We start from the raw sequence: 22,166 nt of genomic DNA on the forward strand, positions 1-22,166 counted from the left end.
AATACAGAAAAGAAACGGAAAAAGGTACACACATAAAACAACGTAAATCCTTGTTTTTGTTTTTTGCATTTGTTTATACCAAAATATTAGAACGTTTTACACTTGTTATTCTGCTTGCTCGGTTCTCAGCTCTGCCAGCACACAGCTGATGGCTGATTGATGTTTGCCAGCCAGCGACAACGTCGAATTTCATTTCTGGCTGGCCTTGCCTTGATAAGCGCAGACTGTCTGTCTGTCGCACACGCACATACACTGGGCACTTCCTTCCCCCTCGCACTAATGCTCACAGACAGCAACTTGTAGTTGTTTGCATTATGCGTGTGTGTGTGTGCTTAGAGATTTGGATATGTATGCGAATCTCCAGCAAGACGTCAGATCTGTGCTTCCGTTTACATTCTGTTGAAATTTGCATTTGATTTGGCTTTGACAGCTTACAGTGTAGTGTAGTGCGTGGGCATTGCTCTTGTTGCTGTTATTGTTATTGTATTGATGTGAACGGGTCCAGTGACAACCAGATACTTTGTCCTTAACAGTGCGTCACTCACAGATGTTTGTTTCGACTTATTACGTAATAAGTGTGTGTCTAGCGGCACCCTTAAAAAACAACAATCATGTTACAATCGCGCGTGGAATGACTTCAGCACTTTAAGGCCAACCAAAACTATAAAAGTGTGATAAGATCAGCATTTTGTATATGTTTGTGTAAATATTGATTTACAGCTGTGCGATCCTTTGGATCCTGAGAATGCATTCACAGTAACTGATATTGCTTCTAATCTTATCTGACTTTATCGCAACGATTGATGACATACATATACATATCAATATTGATACCAAAATGATATTATAGGCAAACATAGTTTACATGCTGACGCATGCCGTAAGTTGGCAGTTCTTCACATCCTGTGAGATCGCAGTACACGGCTTATCGATGTTATCGATAACAAGCCAAACAAAATAATCAATTGACAAGTGAAACTGAGAGTATTAAGTCGCAGTCTCCAACACAAAAAAAAGACGTCGTGATGTACATAATTGTTTAATTCGTATAATTCATAAATTCCAGTTTTACTTTTTTACAGCAGTAAGTCAAGCAATTATTGTGGAGCAGCATTTAAGCCATAGAGTCGAGAACCATTGAGGAAGTCAAGCCCACGATGAGCTGCAAGGTGCGGCTAATGGAGGATGGGTCATTGGACGAGGAGCCGCTAACATTGAAGGAGATTGCCTATCAGAAGCTGTGCAACAATTTGGACATTATCAGTAGCTGCAACGAGAGTGGACAACGCACATTGAACACGGGCATTGTGCTGACCAATGAGATATGCGATGCATTTCTGGAAAACTATCAGCGCTTCCACAGGCCACTTAACGATCGGGTTATACACCTGTTTAACGACACAGCTCGCACTTCCCTAAAGATTGTGAATCTGCGCTATAGTACACTAAGCATCGTTGGTGAGTCATCTACACTCCCCCCACTCTTTATTTCATAATATCTTTTATTAATTCTTTGTGTTTTGTTTGCAGGTTTGGAGACGTTGATGCGTCATAAACTGTTTGCGTTGTCCATGTGGTATTGCGATAAGATCACCGTACATTCACATCACCTGCTATCACACTATGGCGATAGCTTACGCTCGTTGGAGCTGGGCATTAGCTCGCATCTGCTGCAGAATGCGGAACCCAATGAAAAGGAGCCGGTGGACTTTCAACTCACCTGCCCGCACTTGCGTCGCCTTGTGCTCAATGGCGTGGTCATGCATCATCGTCTGCAATTTGCCCATCTGCAGGACCTGAGCCATTTGGATCTCACCTCCTGCGTGCTGGCCAATTTCAGTTTGGAGGCGCTCGTTATGTTGCCCAACCTGCACACGCTCATACTGTTCAATGTGTGGCCCATTGCCAATCAGTTGCATGCGATTTGCTGTCTGCGACGTCTCTGCACACTCGACATATCCATATCGAGTTCGGGCAATGGACATGGTACCTACGATCTGCCCGATCAGACGCTAGAAATGCTGATGGACAATCTGCGGCATTTAACGCATCTGGATATCTCAGGCACGAATTTAGCGGGCAACGGAGTGGCCACCAAAGAGTCGACCAATACCAATACAAAGACAGAACAACACTTTGGCCCCACCGACATCCCTGGGCTGGCGTCACGCACTCAACGTCCGCTGCAGTTCCTTGGGCTGTATCACACGGCGCATTGGGCGTGCAAGCGACACGATATACCTGCTCTGGAGGTGGCCGGCGATGCTAACGAACAGCAAATACTCACGGCGGCGCGCTATTACCACGACAGACCCGTTCTGCTGACTAGAGTGAGTGAAGCTTTTGCTAAACCTTATCATTAATGACTCACTTTCCATTTTTACCTTCATAGGTCCTCAATGATTTGTATCATTTGTTTCGCTTTGAGAACTGCAAGGATATACACACAGCGCTGGATGTTGTGCTCTGTGCCATGGATCGTCATCTGAAATTCAAGCACATGCAAATCTCGGGCAGGTGAGTGCAGTAAAAATGTTTGCATTGGATCACTCCTGTAATTTGTGTTTGTTTGCTCTACAGTGCAACGTTGTTCTACATTGTAAAAGGTCGCGATCGCTCCAAGTTTGGCACGCTGCTTCGCAATCACATCATACGCACACTGCTCAATGGTATGGAGAAGCATCTGACGGACGACACCATGCTGCGCAATGGTTATCTGACGCTCACACAGTTCCACATGCCAGTCGATGTGGTAGGACACAATTAAAGTTTATAAATCTGTATAAGCTAAGCTAATTTTTTGTATATTTTATAGCTCTTTGAGTACGAACGACTGATTAAGATACTGTTACATGGCGTGTCCAAGACGGAGCAAGAAGGCTTCGTGCAACGCATTGCCATCTATCTGCTCAACACATTGGCCTGCCAGGTGGACGGCAGACAAAAGCTCTTTCTCGGCGAGCTGGGTGTGGTCAGCGTAAGCGTAGCCAAACACTAAAGCAATATTCCTTTCATTTGTTTAACGAGTGTTATTATTTGTATTTTTCCGGCAGACGATGCTGACACTCATCAAGGATCGTTTGACGCGCTCAGTTTTCGACGATGTGATGGAGGTGGCGTGGTCGACCATGTGGAATGTAACCGATGAGACTGCTATTAATTGTAAGAGATTTCTGGATGGACGCGGCATGGAGTATTTCCTTAAGTGTTTAAATGTGAGCAAACATCGCAAATGCAATTTACACTCGTTTATTTTTTTGAACTACAATTATAATCTACAATTTGACAGACATTTCCCGATCGTGACGAGCTCTTGCGGAACATGATGGGACTGCTGGGTAATGTCGCCGAGGTGAAGTGGTTGCGACCCAACCTGATGACGCAGGAGTTTATTGAGGTCTTTGCGCGTCTGCTAGACTCATTGAGCGATGGCATTGAGGTGGGTCACCGAGGTGGAAGACTAGCCAATGACAATGCTAACCATCTGCGCTTCCAGGTCAGCTACAATGCGGCTGGAGTGCTGGCACACATTGCCTCCGATGGCCCCGATGCGTGGACCATTAAGACGCCAACAAGACAACACGTCCTGGAACGAATGGTGGCCGCCATTGAGCGCTGGAACATCAAGAGCGAACGGAACATCAACTATCGCAGCTTTGAGCCCATACTGAGTTTGGTGCGTTGCTACGAGACACCACAGTGCCAGCATTGGGCCGTTTGGGCGTTAGCCAATCTCACCCAGGTAAGATGAAGTATTCGAAATTTACGATTTCGATATTTAATTCATATTTATTTTGCAGGTCTATCCGGATAAATACTGTCAGCTGGTGGAACAGGAGAATGGCATCCAGATACTAACCGAGCTGATCGAGCACGAGAGTCCCTATTGTGAGATTAAACGCATCGCTCGCCTGGTCATCGAACAGTGTGATTTGGGCATGGAGCGCATGGTTGAGGGTTAGACGAATCTATGTGCGAAAGAAGAGACAGTTATATAGGAGTATAGCATTAATAATCGAGTTTGTTGTAATGTTTATGTTTTATAAGGCAACAGCAAGTGTTATCGTTCAGATTCTTCCTCGACTTTCTTTATGTTTAAACGAAAAGGAAACATTTTTAACATGAGATATTTACGCAAAAGAAAACCAACAAAAAAAAACATAAATGCAAAATAGCAACACGCGTTTATCAGGCGAAAGAATTAGGTAAAGAAAGAACGCTAAAAAATATCTATATTATATAATAAATGCTAGTTTATATATATATATACGGTATATGTATCTATATATGTTCATATATAAATATGTATGTATATCATGTTGTAAGCAACCAAGCGATTTTTTTTTAAGACGAGATTAAGGCCCTGTCGGAATTGTAAATATTGTTAACAAAAAAAAAAAGAAAAGGCAATGTCTAGCTGCAGATTAAATAGATCCTTAATTAAACAACTGTATGCAAATTAATGAGAAAGTCTTTCATCTATTATTAACAAAGTACTTGATATATCTGTATGTATGGGTATTTAGCCATATACATAAATACGATGTCTTTTTGCTCGATTTGTTTTTTCTTAGTGAATGTAAAACGTATTTTAAGCCTTGCCGCAGAATCCACATTGTTTTTTGTCCGCTTTGTGTTCAGAGCAAAATGTTTCGATTAGTTCCTTTAAAAAAAAACAACTAATTTTGTTTATTGCATGTGCAAGCTTGTCTTTGCAAGATTGTTCTTCACATTTTAGAACCTAGCTTAGGCTTAAGTAACTGTATATATCTATACATATTATATTGTATCGTATTAACTATAGATAGCTGTGTGTGTTTTTGTTTTTCCTGGCACTCGAAACAGCTCACATCTGTGTCTTAACAGTCTATTTCCCCAGAGTCATCATCAAGTCCTTGGGATCTACATCAGAGATAACCCGCTCCCCGACTTCCAATCTACGTGTTCGTGCGTTTGTATATCTCAATAAAGCTATGTATGTGTCAAATTGCGGCAGTCGTCGTCTGGTGGCAGTTGCGTCATGGGGTTGGTTCTTGTGGGTGGATGGATGGAAGGGGGAATGCGGCGGTGGTGGTGTCATGTGGAAATGCCAACGAGTTGAAAAGCGCACAAACGTGTGGCGCATGAGCAGTGCCAAAATGACGAACTCTTAAACAACCCCTTCGATTTGTTTTGTTCTCTTTTTCGCTCTCCACATCTCTGTGGCTGGCAACTGGCGACACTCTTCTCACTTGTCAGTTGCCATTTTGCCGCCCGGTCGGAAAGTTTGTTTGTTGTTTGTGCGTAGCGACAGTGAAGCGAGTCATCAATGATGTTGATGCCAAATTGCTTTGTTTTCTTAAACATTTTGTTTAATAACTTAATAACAAAGTTTTGTCGACAATAATTAACAAAGTTTATGCAAAGTGACAGTGAAAACAAATAAAGAAGGCAAAACAAAAGTTCGAAACGGATTCTGCGCACAACAAACGAAGAGTGTGAGTGTGTTTTTAAAAGGGGGAGAAGAAGGAAATAACATCAACATGAAAATGCATTTCTGTTTGCCGGTTCCAAGCAACAGCCCAGCTTGCCGTTGTGTGTGTCCATTCACTTCCGCTGCACATCTTTGCTTGCCTCGCAGGCTCAGATCAATAACCTTGTCCCTTCGAGAGGGACAACAAACCCCTTAAGGAACTGTTGCCATGACAGCAATAACAATTACAGTGTCTGTAAAAAATGAAAACAAAAACAAAAAGCTATCATGTATTCCGGGCATGAAATAGGCTAAGGTATTGAGTACCAATTTTAGTCTATGATTAACCGAAACTTTATTTTCTCTGGCCCAAGCAAAGAGTTGTAGCAATTCCAAAAACGACAAATTGCGACGAAGTTCACTTTACAGGGCGAAATAAATTTTAAAAACGCTTATCTCGAGCGAGATTCGAACCGCAGGCATCACGAACAAAATGTTCTTGAAGGAATGCAACTTAGCGCGCTCGACCAAATCTATCGCTATCGAGGAGTTGATAGTTGAGCACTTTAACGAAAGCTTTAAGAACGTGCGTTGTGAAAGAAAGCTCGCTACTGAAAGCTCACACAGTGTGCTGCTGCTTATTGAGAAGACTTACAAAATAGAATTAATAACTTTGCGATTTACTTAAAAAAAAACATTATTATAAATATACTAAAGTTAAATAAATTCAATAAAATATTTTTGTTAGCATTCAAGAATGTGCACTTAAATAAGAATAGCGTCCATGGAATTTCCAGTGAAATTTTTTATTGCATACTTTTAGGAGCATATTTAAATGATGCATACCAAAAAGCATGCAATAATAATTATTCTTACAGAATCTGAAATATTAAAATACATAGATTAAAGGCATGGAGATTTTGCCTTTATTTATGATAAAGAGAATAGTATATTTTTATGTAAGCAACGAAATAGTATAAAACAAACTCAAACTAAAGTTGTTTTGTCTTCTTTTTGTGTAGTGACATAAAATCCGTCCTATCACTGCCAAATTCAACTGCCAGATTAAGCAATCAAGTTTCCTAGCTAACAATCCTGGAACGCAACACGGAGACAAGGAGGCGACATGTGGCCCGGCTCCGAGCGAGGCAGCTCGCGAGCCCTGGAGTTACCGACCAGTCAACAGAATGCTGGCGGTAGTAGCCAGCAGGAGACGTTGGCGGACATCGAGCACATATCGACAATAGCCGGATCATTGGCTTCCATTGGGTCGCTATCGCACACACAGATGCGCTATGTAAGCACAGGGAATTGGAAATAGGGAACAATATTATAAATATAATCGATTTTAGTGCACAAATGATGCCGGCTATGATACAGAGCACACCTCACTCAACTCGGACTTTGATGAGGCGGAATTGAAACGGGAACTGCTGCGAGATGTGAGTATTAAAGATACCTTTAGTGTTCAAACAATTCCATATACTATAATTATTTGCTTAATTACATTTCACAGAAATGGAAACTACTTTTCGATATGGTAAGTTGAAGCAAAACTATTCAAAGTATTCCCAAAAGTTAATTGCGATTTTGTTGCACAGTTCGATCCGGAGGGTTTTGGCGAGATATCCGTAACCGAATTTCTGGTTGCATTGAAATCGCCGGAATTCCTATCCCAAGTGCCTATGAACAAGCGGGAGCTGTTGCTGGAGCGTGCAAAGAAGGCCCAACTGCCTAATGGTCCGGGCTATGTGACATTTCAGGACTTTGTGAACGTGGTAAGTGCATCTAAATCGAATTCCCATGTGCCACAGCAAGAGACACACATCGACAGACTCGTGGCAAGGATTTAAGTGCAAACACAGGTGCAGATGTGTCCACTGCACAACATGTCCATGATGTAGGCTCGTGTACAAACACAAAGCACGACAAGGGTAGAGCGAGCGAGCGAGCGAGATATATGGAGGGAGGGAGGAGAAAGACTCTGATCCAGAGGCTGGCTAACATTCTTGTTGTGCACTGTTTTGTTTGTGTTGTGGCAAATGCAAAAAGTCTATTCGTCCATTTGGTCATTCACCACTCGCACTCGCCAAATAAAATGCACCTTGGCTAGCCATGGCAAAAGGGACATGCCTCGCTGCCTCGGTCGGTGGATTGTTTACCGAGGGCTCTGCCAGGGCTGAAGAGACTCGAGGGCTGCATTGAGTTTGAAGTTCTTGCAGGTTGCAGGTAAACATTAAAATTGCAATTGAACGCTGCCCTCTTGTCAATCTTATTGCTATTTGATTGAATCTACGCTTGATTGGCTCACACATACCGACGCACACACACCTAGGTAATCACACAGATACACACACAAATATATGCACTCACACATGCATAATAAATGAGATTCTTCTTAGTCCTTAGCCGCTTTCCTTTTGTTTGGCAACGAGTTCTGCTCAAAGTCATGCATTAGCCAGACCATCACAAAGTGTGTCTATTTACCCTCTTGTGTATTGTATTGTCTGCCTTGATGTGGGTGTGTGTATGCCTGTGTCTCGGTGTGTGTGTGTGTGTGTGCCTAACGGTAATTGTGAATGACAGAGTTCATTCGCACACTCGCCAGGCCTCAACAACAATGCACGACGACTGATGACATTAGCTCCTGTTGATGGCCTCGTTATTCCCATTTCCATCATCAACCTTTTGTCTTTCGATTATTTCTCAATCCTCGAGCTATATTTGGGCTGCCGAATCAAGTAGATCATAGGTGTGACAGTTGCGAAAGTCCTCGGCACTCATCATTAGCTTCTGTTGACACATCACAACATTAAATGTCAATGGCTTTTGTCTTGCGTTTGTTTTGTACCCTGGAAACAAAGGACGAAAGGGTTTAATAACTTTGTAACAATGACAGACAGAAGTTGACAAGGCTCAATTAAGAAAATTCAAGTGACTTGTCTGAACATCGATATCTTGAAAAGTTGAAAAGCATGAGCTATAAAATTTGATGACAATAAGCATAAAATCTGAATATATTTAAGAATATTGTTAAGTAGAATTTTATCATTAACATTTAGAGTTTCAATCGAAAAAAAATAAATTTTTCATTTAGACCAATTATTAATTTTATAAGAGCCTTTATAGTATAGCCTTTTTCACATTAAAAATATAAAACTCTTAAGAATGCCGATATGGGTATTCTTCTGTAAATACATTCTCGTTCCTTGTAAAAATTTCCTCAATTTTACTTTAATGACAACATTTAATGTTGTTAAAACTTCTTTATTTGAGTTTGTTCTTTTCGTCATCCAAGTCTAGCATCTCGTTTGAGTCCTGTTCTATTCCTGTCGAATTTCTACCCCATCAATATGTTGCCCTTCGTCTATTTCGGGACTATCTTTGGCATCAGTCTGTAGCAGATCCTTGTCGAAGGTGTGACAGCCGCGAAAAAAAACGAACACAGTCCTTATCATAACGATGCGATCGTAGTACACACAACATTTTTCCACTTAATTATTAATTTCAATGATCGAGCAGCAGCAGCAGGAGCTGCTCTCCCGAAGGCGGAGTTTACAGCGGCCATATGGGCGGTTGAGGCTAATGTGTCCTTGTTTGGAGTGCTGCTTGAATTAAAGCAGGAATGCCGCAAAACCCAAGGAGAGGAGCAACGGAGCAACAACGGCGACGACGACGGCAGCTCAACATGCATAATGCAAACGGCGTGGAGGCGATGCCTGTGCCGACATCGATACAATGGAGATTGCCCGATGATTGTTGCATTTTTAACAAAAGCTCGCACGTGACAAATCCTTTTATGGCAGCGCCAAAGCAGATGCAGCGCCTCCTCGTCCGAGCCGGCGCCGCCGCCGCTCCCGAGACTCGACTCAACTCGAAAAACATTCAATGAAGAGCAGCGGGCCAACAAACGTGTTGAACGTTATGACAACTGCCAGGCACGAGGCTGTCGCTTGATCTCGTCAGCGGAGCAGCATCTGGTCCAGCGCACAGCAGGAGGAGAACCAGTCAGAATAACTGCATCCGCAAGGAACACTTGATGCTCTGTCTGTTCTGCAGTTATTCCAAGTGTTGTCAACTGTGAGAGAGACTCTTCGGTTAGTTGTGGTATATAATGATTTGCACACCTCCCCAATCCAAAAAGGGTACATCGCTTTTAATTGCAGTCCGAGCAACAAAAGAAAACAAAACAAAACGAAAAAAAGTTGAAGAACGCCGTGGAGAGAATTCTTGCATTAATCAGAAAGTCAACGGAGCTGCCAAGCGTCGTCGATCAGCGACGATCTGCGATCATCATACTTCGTAGTTGTACTCGTAAACGAAAGCAATTGGCGGTAGAGTCTTCCTCTCTCTCTCTCTCTCTATGTGTGTGTCTCCTCGAGAAGTCGCCTCCATTATCATAATCAGTGGACGCAGCGCGCAGCTGGCAGACGCCAAAGTCACTGAGGAGAGTCGCATCTTCAACCAGCTGAACCTGTGCCGAGCACGCACCAAGAAATTCCTGCGGCTTGTCTTGAATGGGGGAATGTCTCTTTGGCCCCCGTCGCCGGATAGCTGTAGCTGGACAGGAATGCCAGCCAGTCAACCAGCTAGCCAGCATCGGCTTGGCCAGCTGGCGACTGTCTGCGATCGGGTTTATTGAATAAACATTGCGCGCGACCGTTGCCGATGCCAATGGAGATGCGAGATGTGCTGCTGCTGCCTCTTCTTTTCCTACTGTCAGCAGCATCTTCCTCCTAAGCTTGGTGGCGTCTGCTCGCTGCTGATTCTGCAGCACTGATAGGCGGTGGAATCAGATCAGCTGCAGCGAACAGTGAGCCACCGTTGCAGTGGAAGGTGCAAAATGCCTTGCGCCTTGGCCTCGAGGGACGCAAGACATCAGACGGTTGCCTCAACGACGTCGACGACGACGACGCGGTATTAAATCAATGCCAATCCATAAATGGTCTATGCGACGCTGCAGATTCAATTGGAATCTCTTAGCGATTTCATTATTCCACAATAATATCGCAAATCGCCTGTAAGAGGTAAACTTGAGAGAAGTCCGTCGGCCAACGGTTGCCTTTGAGCCATTTTCCAGTTAAATACGCCAAAGACTGCGACTTCGACTGCTGCAGCAACGATCGCTTGGCGTCTGAGGTGTGAATCCACTCCATAAAAGTGGTTTAGTTGAGATCATATTTAAGCCACTAAATCGTGTACTTTAAGCGCATGAGTTACGCAATTTTATACGCGATTAGTTGGCGCTTAAGCTCTATTAAAGTCTTGAGGGGTCTGCTGAGCAATTGCTGTGCCGCATAAGAATTTCCTAGTAAAAGTTATCATATTGTGGAATTGATTGTTTTGTATCTAAATTGCTTTTGACATTGTGATTTTTGCAATTGATTTAACTGATTAGTTGTTAATATACTGAAATGTTCCGAAGGCAGTAGTTGGCTTATCAATATACTATTACATTTAAAATATACCATAGTGTACAGAATATACCACATTTGTTGACCAATTAAGCAGATCTCCTCTTCGATAGAGAATTATAAATAGAATATTATTGACAGCTTTGTTTGTTGAATAATGATAATATAATAATAATCATATTCCTTTGTAGTTTAGGTTTTAAAATTTTTTAAAGCTCGTAATTTTGAACAGTTATCATTTCAGATTTAAAATAGTCTTTCTATTCTAATACAATTTTCGTATAATGTATGATTTTGTCTTTAGTAGTTCAGTTATGGTGAATATTCTATTTAATTTGTTTTGTGTGCTTGTTTCTTATACCATTCTCTCAGATCTTTAATACTTTTAAATTACAATTACTTGATGGTGTATATTATATTCTATATATATATATATATGTATTGAATCCTTTCTTATTCCATTCTGTCCGATCTTCAATATTTTTACATTCTTACATTCTTTTAGATCTTGGATATTTCATTCCACTCTATCAGAAGCATTGACTTCTTTCTTATTTTCTTATCCCATTCTGTCAGATCTTCAATATTTTTTAAATTCATTCCATTCCATTCTATCAGAAGCATTGACTTCCACCTTAAAAATTCGATATCTAGTAACTTCCATATTCAGTTGCAGCATTTTAAGCAAACGTTGCTTTGCATTACATCCAATCCTGGCTTAAAGTGTATATGTTTCCTCTGAGCCTTGTCACACCATGTCCTTCACAGAGAATATCATTTATGTTTTCCTTGTCGAGTCTTCGACAACATCCTTTTCATAACAGTTCCATTTCAAAATTGTGGGATTTAAGCGTTTTGAAAGTTGCTTAAAAGCCAATCGATGATAGTTTTCGTTGTGCAAAGTCCTTCATATCCTTCGACAGATAACAGTTTTCCATTGTCGCTGCCTGACTGCTTTCCATCCACACAGAACTGGCAAAACGAAAAATGAAAAATCTTGCTGAGAAAATGAAGTAAAAATGCATGTTTTTGTGATTCTGTTGGTGCTGCTCGGTTGGCTCTAACATTCGTTTTGACTTGTGGCCCATGCCAAGGACGTGACAATGCCAAAGATGACAGTGGGCGGATGGAACAGGAGGCGAGGGTGGAACGAGTTGGGCTACTGATGCTGACGATGTTTGGTCAATGGTCAATTTGGCAGCAGTTTATTTTGATTGTTGTGCATCCGGGGCAAGGATAACGATGTGCACATCAAATGGCACAGCACCAAAAACTGCAACTGTCTGCGTTCCCACGTGTTGGAGTTTGTTCATCCTCTTCGATATCGGTTCTTTTTTTTTGGTCTTTTTCGTGGCTTGTCGCAGTCACGAAATGTGCTGATAACGAGTCCTAAAACCGAAATCGATGTCCTGCGGCAGTCACACGCTATCTTGCTGTAATAATCGATTATGCATTTCGTGGCTTTTTTCCCTCCTCCTGCGTATATAGTAAATGCCAAACATTTATCTTAAACAATGTTTGGCCAGTGTCCTCGTGGGTCTCATTAGTCATTGCCACGATTTCCAAATGCAATTAGTTGACGCTCCGCTGTAATAATAATAATGGCCACAACTAATTATGTTGAATAAATTTAAATGGGCAGCGCACCTGACATTTATGACGGCATTAAAAACACCGTCGCATCCACATCCACAGCCCTAATTTCTGTTGCTTGTTTTTTTTTTTTTTTGGCAGTACAGAGGTCAATGAAACTGCTGCTGGTCAGCAGTTTTATTTTTTGAAGGTGGCTCTCTGACCATGGCCCTGGCCCTGCAGACTGCGCTTCAAGCTCAAGTGCCTCGCATAATTGTGACACAAACAAACGCGACGGAAGCGCGCGCGGTGTGCGCATCATTAACTTGTGCCCCCAAAAAGCAAAATGAATCCAAGAGCAGCCGAATTTCGTTGGTAATGAGGTGACATCAAGTGCGTAGTTCGCTTCACGTATTTGCGTCTAGGATGCAGACACGCGCTCTGCATGTTTGCACCTTGTTGCAACATGTTGCGGCAAGCGGCAGCTGCTGCTGGCCCTGATTGCCGCTTGTGTGCGGCAGTCGACCGGAAAACTCTAACAAAAAAAAAAGAAAGAAGTTCAAATAGTAGTAGAAATTCGTATTTTTTTTTGTGATTACAATGATATCCGATTACTACTTACACACATAGTCGTAATAGAGTTCGGGGGCTGGCACGCCCCTTGGGCACAATGCGTAAGTGGAATGAAGTCTTATTTTATTTCGTTTGATTTCCACATTTTTTTTTTGTGCCAATCTTGTGCCAAACAATGATGTGTGTGTGTGTGTGTGTGTCTGGAGTGGGTCGCTCTCTGTGTGTGCCTTTGTGCCTTGCGTGTCATTTCATTTCCGCCAGCCACGAATCGCAAATCAAACACAGCAGACGAAGTAGACGACGACAGCTGCTCCTTGACGGTGCTTTGCATGCGCACACATATCCTTGCAGTGCACAATTGAGGGGCAATCTTAATCTATATAACAGGCATTCTTATGTAGTATATAGCTTTTGCAATACAATTGAAAGCCATTGCTTGGCCAAGACAAAAGACGCGGCGTCAAAGGCCAAAACGTCAAAGCAGCGCAAGTCTTCTCTGTATGTGTATTTTGTAGTGCATTGAATAGTCTCGAGTTGTTGTTGCTGTTGTTGTTTGCTGGTCGGCACACAGGAAACTGCAGAAAGGTGCAAACGAACTTCCGCTCCAAATCAGTTTTCGATTTGTTGTTTCACTGCTGCTCCAGTTTCTAGCTGCAAGCAACTTCGTCTCCAGCTGCCTCGATGTGTGTGTGTTTGTTTGTTTGTTTGTTTTATCTGGCACGCGCTGCATATGCTTAAAGAGAGTTCAGTTCCTCTAGCAGTTAGCCAGCTCTGCTTAGGTTAAGCTCATCCCTGATATTGCTTTTGCTGCAGCCTGAGCATCTGCTAATCAATCACCATCATCATCATCAACAGCAGCAGCAGTAGCAAAACGGTTGAAAGGTTGATTGCCCACGCAAAAGGATCTGGCCTATAATTAGCCAAAAGGTATGTAGTAGTAGTAGAGGTCTTCTCGCATCCTAAGCGACGCATCCTGGGCCGCCGTGCGGCAGGCAAATGTGACTTTAATGAGTAAAAATGTGATAATTAGTAGACGCCAAGTGACCGACAAAGGCAACGAGAAAACTCTCTTGGTAATTACAGTGGAAAAAAAACCATTTGCCCGTCAAATTGCGCACTCTCTGGGCGGGCGGACAACAACAACATCGACAACGACATCAGCAGCAGCAGCAAGTGTTGCCTCCGGCTTCGAGGTTGGGTTAAAGATTCAACGAAAGCAATACACAAAATGGCAGAGCGAGAGAGAGAGAGAGATGTGGCTACCATTTTCACCTGCGGCCCGTCACTTGACTGCGCAAACAATGCAAATTGAATTGCTTCTTGCAAAAATATTGTTATTCAATTTGATGACCGGGTTCGAGGTGAGTGCTGCTCTGCTGCTGGTGCGCTGCTGTTGCGGTTGCTTCTGCTGCTGTTCCGCTAGCTGCTGCTCCGCCACAAGGTGCTCAAGCTTGGCCGGGTTTCCGCTGCCAAAGACAATAAACAAACAATTGAGAAGGTGACATGTTTGTGTATTTGACTGCGACTTACCCGATATCCATATTCAAATCTGAATAGTACAAGAATTCAATTTCATTTTGAAATACTAGAATACTCTAGTGGGACACTCAGGTTCATCAAGCTGTCTATTTTTGTATTTCAGATTTTTGTCATCTATAATTTCAATATAATTCCTATATCTTTAGCTGTATATTAAACTGTGGAAAATAAGAAAATTAATTTAAAATTATTATTATTATTGTTATTAAATTTTTGAATTTCAGTTTTTTTGACATCTATAATTTCAATATAATTCCGATATCTTTAGCTGGATATTAAACTGTGGAAAATAAGAATATTAAATTGAAATTATTATTATTATTCTTATTAAATTTTACTTGAAATTACTAGATAATTTTAGGGATAGTCAGAAGGGTCGAAATGATTATAATCACTTTGTTTTTAAAAGATTCTAATTTCTAAAAAATATATATAATATATATATTTGGTTACAAATAAAAACATGATTTATTATATTAATTATTTTTTTATGCTTTGTAATTTTGTAAGCATGTGTTCAATTGAAGTAATTGGAAAGCAATATTGATTTTAATTTTAGTTTCTTTTTACCTAATTTTACATAGTATAATAAACATATTATTGGATAAATATTTCAAAGCAGTACTATTTTTATTTCAAGGGATTAACTAATTAATTATTTAAGTCTTTAACCAATTTGCTGTGTTTTAATAATGAAAAAGAAATCTATAAGAATTTACATTTATGACAGCTTTAGCTGTAAAGCTTTTCGATAGTCAGATATAACATATGCATGATATGTAACAATGTTTAAAAGGTTTCACTACAGTCACACATTTAGCATACCATTTAGCATAGCTAATACCGGGTATAAGAAGTTCGACTTAGCCACAGCTAAATGTTTATGTGCCACAGATTGCACACGATTTATATACACACTAGAAAGAGCGAGAGAGGAAAGGCGAGAGTGTGAGCGAGAGAGATATGGATTATTGGCCAGTATTACTGCTGGAGTCAAGGCGGGCAAGTTTATAAATATTTTGTTCAACTGCTTGGAATAAAAATGTCAACACACACACACACACTCGCATTGAATGAGGGCGCACACATAACATAAAATGCATAATGGAGTGCACAACAACAACAACAACAACAAGAACAGCAACAACGTTGTTGCCCGAGTGTCGCCAACGAAGATGTCCTTTTTTGCGCATAGCCTATGGCTAACAAAAACACTCGCACACACACACACACACTTACTGGCAAACACACACAGGACATGGCCACGTAATTCAAAGGAATTTTTTCGTAGGTGTTCCACAGCAAAGAGACGCCGCCGTTGCCACTGCCAGAGAGCGCCCTTCTCTTGCCCATGTTGACCGATGGAATGGAATGGGATGTAGGGGAGGGGATAGGAGTGTGTTAAATGTTTTGCGTCAATTTGTCGCTTTATGTTTGCGACCTAAAAACGTTGTCACACACACACACACAGACACACACATTCAAATGCACATCGTCCTTGCTGAATGAAGCACAAATAGAATGTATTTAACTCAGTTAAATGAAAAACGAAACGAAATGAAACGGATCGAGGCATTTGAGAATTTCATTTACCTGCTGCTGCTGCCCTCCTGCGTGACGTCATGCGGCGTTGCTGCTGGGTAATGTCATTATCAGGCTACGCCGCAAAGGACGGGAAGGGGAGACAATTTCCACTGTCCAGTGCATAATTCGCACACCCGTCGTGCACGTCACAAAACAAATGATAAACAATTATTTGTTAGCGGCGCTGTTTATGTTTGATCTCCTTGTGTTGTGTGTGTGTTGGCTGCAATCCCAGATTTATCATCGCCTCACAATGCAATTTGGGTGTTCCAATTGTTTGATACGTGGAAATGCACAAATCGGAAGTAAACTGAAGCCCATTTGAATTAAGGAAGTGTGAGCAAAGCACAAAAGAAATGTGCTGCAGCCCTGACAGTCAAATTTGCGGCAAGTTGGCAGCTCCTTGTGCAAAATATAGGCCCAAAGCAAACGCAACGATCGGCGAGGAAATGACGGCGACGCCAACGACGTAGCGAGCAACTAAAAAAAAACCGCGGTGTCTTAACGTTAATAAATTAAGTGTTTTATGTATATATGCATATTTATTGTATGCTAATTATTGTGTTTAATGGCATATTGAGCATTATGTTTGTAAGCAGTGCACATCCACGATAAGATTATAATAATTATTGCCGCAGTCGCAGCAATTTGTGTCAACGTTACAAATTAATAAAAAAAAACGCGCGCTAAATTGAAAAAATACGTTGCGTAAGTAGCAGAGGGTGTTAAGAAACAACAACAAACACAAATACACATTTTATATACAATTACCTTTTATCGGCTTGTTCTTTTTTTTTGCCACTCACTACCATTTGTCAATTGAATATTCAATGAGTGCTTTATCTAGTAAATTTATGCCGTTATAATTGTGTGTACGATTACGCATAAGCTGTAGCTGTGTGTATGTGTAGGTGGCGTTGCCACTTAGTTGCGGTTGTGTGTGACAAAGAGGATTGCAATTTGCTAGTTAATGGCCCTGCAGGCGATTTATCAATTAAAACAAATTTGATAATTACTAATATTAGACTGTCTGTCACTGTCTGGCTAACTAGACGCGACACTTGTTAACTCCCACGGCCTCGTCTAGAGAAGAGGCCACAAAATGTACAATGTTGCTGGCTACTAGCGGAAGTAACTATTTTGTTTCGCCTTCCCTTTTTCCGCATCTTCTGCGTTTGCAAGCTTAATTTGCAGATTTTTTTCGTATTTTTTTGTGTATACCCTTTGTGCGAATGAATGGGCACAAGGGGTATGCTCGGTTGCACAAATTGAATACTTTTTGTTATTTAAAATACCCTTTGCTTTAATATTAACATTGACATTTAAAGCAGTTTTATTAACATAGTCCTTTTAGTATTTTATTATGTACACTTGTCTGCAGGGTATATTTTGCACTGCAATTGACAGCAATGTATTTTTTCGTTTCGTAATCGTGAATTTTAATTGCGCGTAGGCTTCATTTGGATTTTCTTGCTCTCAGCTCGCCGTCGCAGTATCCGTCTCAGTTTTAATTAAACACAATACACATTTTCCGGCTTTTGCAGATTTTCGTGTTGTTGTTGGCCTCCGCTTTTAGTTGCTGTTAGTTTTTATGAGCGCCTTAATTGCCCGCCCCGTTCGCATCTTTTGTGAACATCTTAATTACATAATAAAAATTATTTAGTTTTCACAACCCTTCCCTGCCCCTCTGTCCAGAAGCAGAAGACCAGTCCACACCACAATCCTAAATAGTCAGCTAGTCATTATACTACCAGGCTTTGTTTTCATAATTTTATGGCTCGTTTAGTTTTGGGGTTAAAGATTTATGTTTGCAGATTTTACTTATGAGATGAGATACATTAAAGCACTGTATGTCCAATTGGAACGTGCAGACTTCCCAGATATGTAGTTTCCCATGGCTTTTTCAGTCTGATGCGATGAGCTTGAACTCGGATTTATCGGATGTTCTTCCTTTTCGATATGTCTAAAGTTTGACATTTACCGGCCGTAGATATCGATTACACATTATTTGTAAGCGCGTATTTTGAAATTCATGTTGTTATTGTTGTTGTTGTTATTACTTTTATGGTTGTAGGGGACTGCCTCTATACTCTGGCTTGCTATTTAAATTAGCTCAAGACGAGACTTTATATTATATATGTAATATTTTCCCAGATGTAAGCATTAAATGATCCATGTCACATCCATGTCTCTGTCTGTTCTGCCGTTTACAGATGAGCGGCAAGCGAACGCGTAGCTTCAAATGCGCCGTACACCAGCGAGATCGAGAAGTGTGCTCCGAGAACGACTTTCAATTGGTGCTCAGTGAGCCGCCGCTCTTCAGGAAGATGGTGCATGCCGTTGCCGTCGAAGTGCTGCCCGAGGAGCGTGATCGCAAATACTATGCGGATCGTTACACCTGCTGTCCACCGCCCTTTTTCATTATACTGATCACAATGATAGAGGTAGAGTATAGTATTGCGTAATATAGTATAGTTATATATTGAATGCATCAGATTATTTGACCATTAATCTTACGACATTCCAATATTAATGTGCATAATTCCAAGAACACATTATTTGATTTTTAATATAGTAGTATTATCAATATTATAGTATTATCATTATAATTAGTTGTTGCCAATTTACAAAATTATTCCTTTCAATAGCTGGCCTTCTTTGTGTATCACACGATGGCGGTGGGAGAAACGGCAGCAGCGGGTCCCGTGCCCACGGACTCCATGTTTATTTATCGTCCCGATAAGCGTCATGAGATCTGGCGATTTGTGCTCTATATGGTGCTGCATGCTGGTTGGTTTCATTTGGGATTCAATGTGGCCGTCCAGCTGCTCTTTGGCCTGCCCCTGGAGATGGTGCACGGATCGACGCGCATCGCCTGCATTTATTTCTCGGGCGTACTCGCCGGCTCCCTGGGCACCAGCATCTTCGATCCCGAGGTGTATCTCGTGGGCGCCAGCGGTGGCGTTTATGCCTTGCTGGCGGCGCATCTGGCCAACGTGTTGCTCAATTACCATCAGATGCGTTACGGCGTCATACGCCTGGCATTCATCCTCATCTTCGGTAAGTTGTTGTGAGTTTCGTATCTGTTTTGTTTTGTAACTTTTCCCATTTTGTTATTGTGCGTAGCTTCGTTTGACTTTGGTTTCGCCATCTATGCACGTTATGCCGGCGAGGATGCGTTGCCCAACCAGGTGGGCGCCAATGCGGCGTCTGTGTCATATGTGGCACATTTGGCTGGCGCTGTGGCGGGACTCACCATTGGGCTGCTGGTTCTCAAGAACTTTGAGCAGAAATTGCACGAACAGTTGCTCTGGTGGATTGCCCTTGGCACGTACATGGCCCTCGTCGTTTTTGCCGTCGCCTTCAATATACTGCATGGTGTGACGCTCTTCAACATGCGTGTGGAGAAGATTCGCGTCACGGAGACCTTCTACAATGACTTCAAAGTATAGCAGGAGGTCGATAGAAGGATGGCGTATTTGTCTTTCTGTTGATTCCCCACCACAAAGAACGAGATGATTATGGATTATGCATATATTGTTTTTTTTTTTGTTCGCGTTTTTCGTTTTCGTTTATGATATTATTATTTCGTTAAAGTTATTTTGTTATTTAGTTTGGACAGTGAATAAGTTTGGAATAGTTTAACGTTTTTGTTCAAGTTGATTTATATCGTGCAATATATTACTATATGTATTTGTATTGTACACAATATATAGACAATCATCTTCTAAGTGGAATGAATCAACGCTATTTGTTAACAACTTTTCGTATTTGTACGCTTCGTTTTAAAGTACAAAAGATATGATGATGAAATTGAAATTGATAAAAGTTATGTAATCTGAACTGATTAGGCTATATATACCATAAATATATACATATATACACTTGATGCTCAACACTGCAGATGAACAAATTCAAGACTTTGTTAGGATTAAGCGCAAGTAACAACATTAAATTAAGAGATGCTGTAAAATAAAACGAAAAAAATCGAAATTATTTGAAACCGAAAAGTTTATTCTAAATTTTCAGAACTGTCCCACAGCAGGCCTTACATATACAATGAATAAAGATAATCTTAAAACTACCTCAGACTTGATAAAGTAAATAAGTTTAAAGATTAAATATTGAGATCGGTTTCAAATTTTAGAAAAAGAAAAATAGCATTCTCAACTGCCCTTATCAACAAGAAAAAATCATCACTGCCAGCTTTAGTGAATACAAACAGCACCAATTAACTATACCAAATATATATATTTGTACTTTGTGCATTTTGTACATACATAATTGAATAATCACAGACAAATAAATGATTTAATTAAACCAAAACGAAAAAAGAGTTTTAATTGCTTACATTTTGCATATTCCGTTTTGTGTCAATCTTCTGCCAAAGGTCAGTGTTGCCAGCTGAGCTTAATTTTTGGCGGACAATATTTCATCATGCAAATTATGGTGTGGACACACTGGCCTATGGCGCCATATGTAATTTATCAAAAGTGAAGTGATTATTTGTGGTGCTGTCGGTAAAATTAAACCAAGGCTTAAACACTTGGTAAGTTGTTAAAAATTATGAAAGTATTTGATTTCGATAACGTATGTGTATGAAAATGTAATTTAATACACGCTAGCCAAATTTTCAAGCGGTGATTAGAGATCTCTGCTTGGCGTGTTGCCATCTTTATCGCGCCAGCATTTTTTTTGTTTTTATGTATTTTGCACTTGGCGGCAAACGTATGTACGTAGCTTTGACAGTGAAAAGCGAAAAACTGTAGAATTTTCATGTCAGTTACGTGCACGCACCTGGGACATAGCTCTCTGCCTGCCACCAGCCACATGCCCCATGCCACCTCCATTGGTTGGGCTGTCAGTTCTACTTCCTCGCATTCGCTGTCAACAAAGCGTTGCACCTTGGCTTTTTACCGGGTACTGTATTCATGTACCTGACGGCCGCACGTCAACGTCTCACTCACAGAAGATGCCACCCCTCTCCCCGCGCCCGCTAGCCCAACCCTAACCTCAAACCAGTCCTGTCCAGGACACGACCAGCAGTGTTCCCAGCATTGACGTGCTGCTTCTGCAGTTAACAAAATCCCAACGGACATGAAATTTATGTTTGTTTGCGCATATTTCACCGTTAGTCATTCGTCAGGCGTTGTCACGCAACAAAAAAGTAGAAACAGAAAACAGCAAAGAGGCGACAAATCCATTTGGAGCATGGGCCACAAGTAACAACAACTTTTTGGCCAAAAATAATATAAGCAAATAAACAGTTTTTTTGGGGTGACAAAGAACTTTTGCTTGGACAAAGGATTCAATTGACGCTGATTAATGCTGGAACGCTCTAATTTGTTAGTGCTGTTTATGCTTAACCCTGAATACGGTTAACGTAGCTATTGATGTGTTATTGATACCCTGTAAAATAATGAAAATGCGATTTAAACGATATATGATGCTTCTTATATAAAAAGAAAGCGTTGAGAATGAAAGATTATAGTGGTCTCTAATATTATGAAGCATGTTTATTGCTATTACCTCGATATTAACCTTCAGATAGAAGATCCTGTCCTCATAATAAAGCTTGTCCTGTAAGAAAGAAAATCAACCTTTAGCAATATCTTAAAAACCTTAAGGAAGTTTGTCCTATAAGAAAATCAACATCTAGCAATAGATGTCATAATATTCCAAAAAATTTTGTATTTTAACATATATGTAGCTTTTAATATGGCGCATTATAAATAAAAATCTTTTAGATTATGTCATTGATATTAAGAGTTATATAAAATGCACTATATTAATATACGACACTTCTTCTATAAAAGATAAATCTGCTAAGCAAATTTACTATTCATGAAAAATGTTTAGGTTCTTCTATACGTCGATATTAACCGTCTTAGATAAAAATATTTAAGCATGTTATTCTTTATTCTGTACTAATTAGCTCTTAAATTATCGAAATATTTCTAGCTATCGATCCAACTCATTATAACTCAAGGCATTATGGATAAAATATGTCGATATTGGTAGTGATGATAAAA

General features: G+C 40.8%; 2 protein-coding genes and 1 long non-coding RNA gene across 9 annotated transcripts; 2 read left to right on the forward strand and 1 right to left on the reverse strand.

The window, feature by feature from the left end:
- Window positions 1–1,017: 1,017 nt before the first annotated feature.
- Window positions 1,018–4,173, forward strand: LOC133842270 (protein zer-1 homolog). Of its 2 annotated transcripts, XM_062275310.1 has the most exons (9): window positions 1,021–1,458; window positions 1,531–2,330; window positions 2,393–2,517; window positions 2,581–2,752; window positions 2,816–2,977; window positions 3,054–3,215; window positions 3,290–3,439; window positions 3,497–3,742; window positions 3,801–4,173. In XM_062275310.1, the coding sequence occupies exons 1-9, from the start codon at window positions 1,158–1,160 to the stop codon at window positions 3,960–3,962; spliced, it is 2,280 nt and encodes a 759-aa protein (XP_062131294.1). In that variant the 5' UTR covers window positions 1,021–1,157; the 3' UTR covers window positions 3,963–4,173. The 2 variants fall into 2 exon arrangements, with proteins under 2 accessions (XP_062131293.1, XP_062131294.1); XM_062275309.1 differs by having other exon boundaries at window positions 1,018–1,458; window positions 3,290–3,742.
- Window positions 4,174–5,378: 1,205 nt separating this feature from the next.
- On the forward strand, window positions 5,379–20,446 carry LOC133842273 (protein rhomboid). Of its 2 annotated transcripts, XM_062275313.1 has the most exons (8): window positions 5,379–5,477; window positions 6,475–6,749; window positions 6,805–6,894; window positions 6,969–6,992; window positions 7,054–7,230; window positions 18,348–18,578; window positions 18,783–19,194; window positions 19,261–20,446. In XM_062275313.1, exons 2-8 carry the CDS (start codon window positions 6,579–6,581, stop codon window positions 19,584–19,586), a joined length of 1,431 nt encoding a protein of 476 aa, XP_062131297.1. In that variant the 5' UTR covers window positions 5,379–5,477; window positions 6,475–6,578; the 3' UTR covers window positions 19,587–20,446. The 2 variants fall into 2 exon arrangements, with proteins under 2 accessions (XP_062131297.1, XP_062131298.1); XM_062275314.1 differs by lacking the exons at window positions 5,379–5,477; window positions 6,475–6,749; window positions 6,805–6,894; window positions 6,969–6,992; window positions 7,054–7,230 and adding an exon at window positions 16,703–16,842 and having other exon boundaries at window positions 19,261–20,439.
- LOC133842276 (uncharacterized) lies at window positions 12,338–16,427 on the reverse strand. 5 transcript variants are annotated; one of them, XR_009894376.1, is made up of 5 exons: window positions 16,144–16,427; window positions 14,542–14,708; window positions 14,093–14,477; window positions 13,061–14,013; window positions 12,338–12,973 (listed from the first exon to the last, which is right to left on the reverse strand). It is a non-coding gene; the product is annotated as an uncharacterized LOC133842276 (long non-coding RNA). The 5 variants fall into 5 exon arrangements; XR_009894379.1 differs by having other exon boundaries at window positions 12,338–12,453; window positions 12,514–12,973; window positions 13,061–14,477; XR_009894380.1 differs by lacking the exon at window positions 14,093–14,477 and having other exon boundaries at window positions 13,061–13,921.
- Window positions 20,447–22,166: the final 1,720 nt, after the last annotated feature.

Source organism: Drosophila sulfurigaster, chromosome 3 (assembly GCF_023558435.1).
Source record: "Drosophila sulfurigaster albostrigata strain 15112-1811.04 chromosome 3, ASM2355843v2, whole genome shotgun sequence".
Taxonomy (NCBI): Eukaryota; Metazoa; Arthropoda; class Insecta; order Diptera; family Drosophilidae; genus Drosophila; species Drosophila sulfurigaster.

Bases quoted from the DNA above. Each gene is read 5' to 3' on its own strand.
- LOC133842270 (XM_062275309.1), top strand. From the start codon at position 1,158: ATGAGCTGCAAGGTGCGGCTAATGGAGGATGGGTCATTGGACGAGGAG. The intron at 1,459-1,530 runs GTGAGTCATCTA...TTTTGTTTGCAG, and splicing joins TAGTACACTAAGCATCGTTG to GTTTGGAGACGTTGATGCGT. The intron at 2,753-2,815 runs GTAGGACACAAT...TATATTTTATAG, and splicing joins TCCACATGCCAGTCGATGTG to CTCTTTGAGTACGAACGACT.
- LOC133842273 (XM_062275313.1), top strand. From the start codon at position 6,579: ATGTGGCCCGGCTCCGAGCGAGGCAGCTCGCGAGCCCTGGAGTTACCG. The intron at 7,231-18,347 runs GTAAGTGCATCT...TGCCGTTTACAG, and splicing joins TTCAGGACTTTGTGAACGTG to ATGAGCGGCAAGCGAACGCG. The intron at 19,195-19,260 runs GTAAGTTGTTGT...TATTGTGCGTAG, and splicing joins GGCATTCATCCTCATCTTCG to CTTCGTTTGACTTTGGTTTC.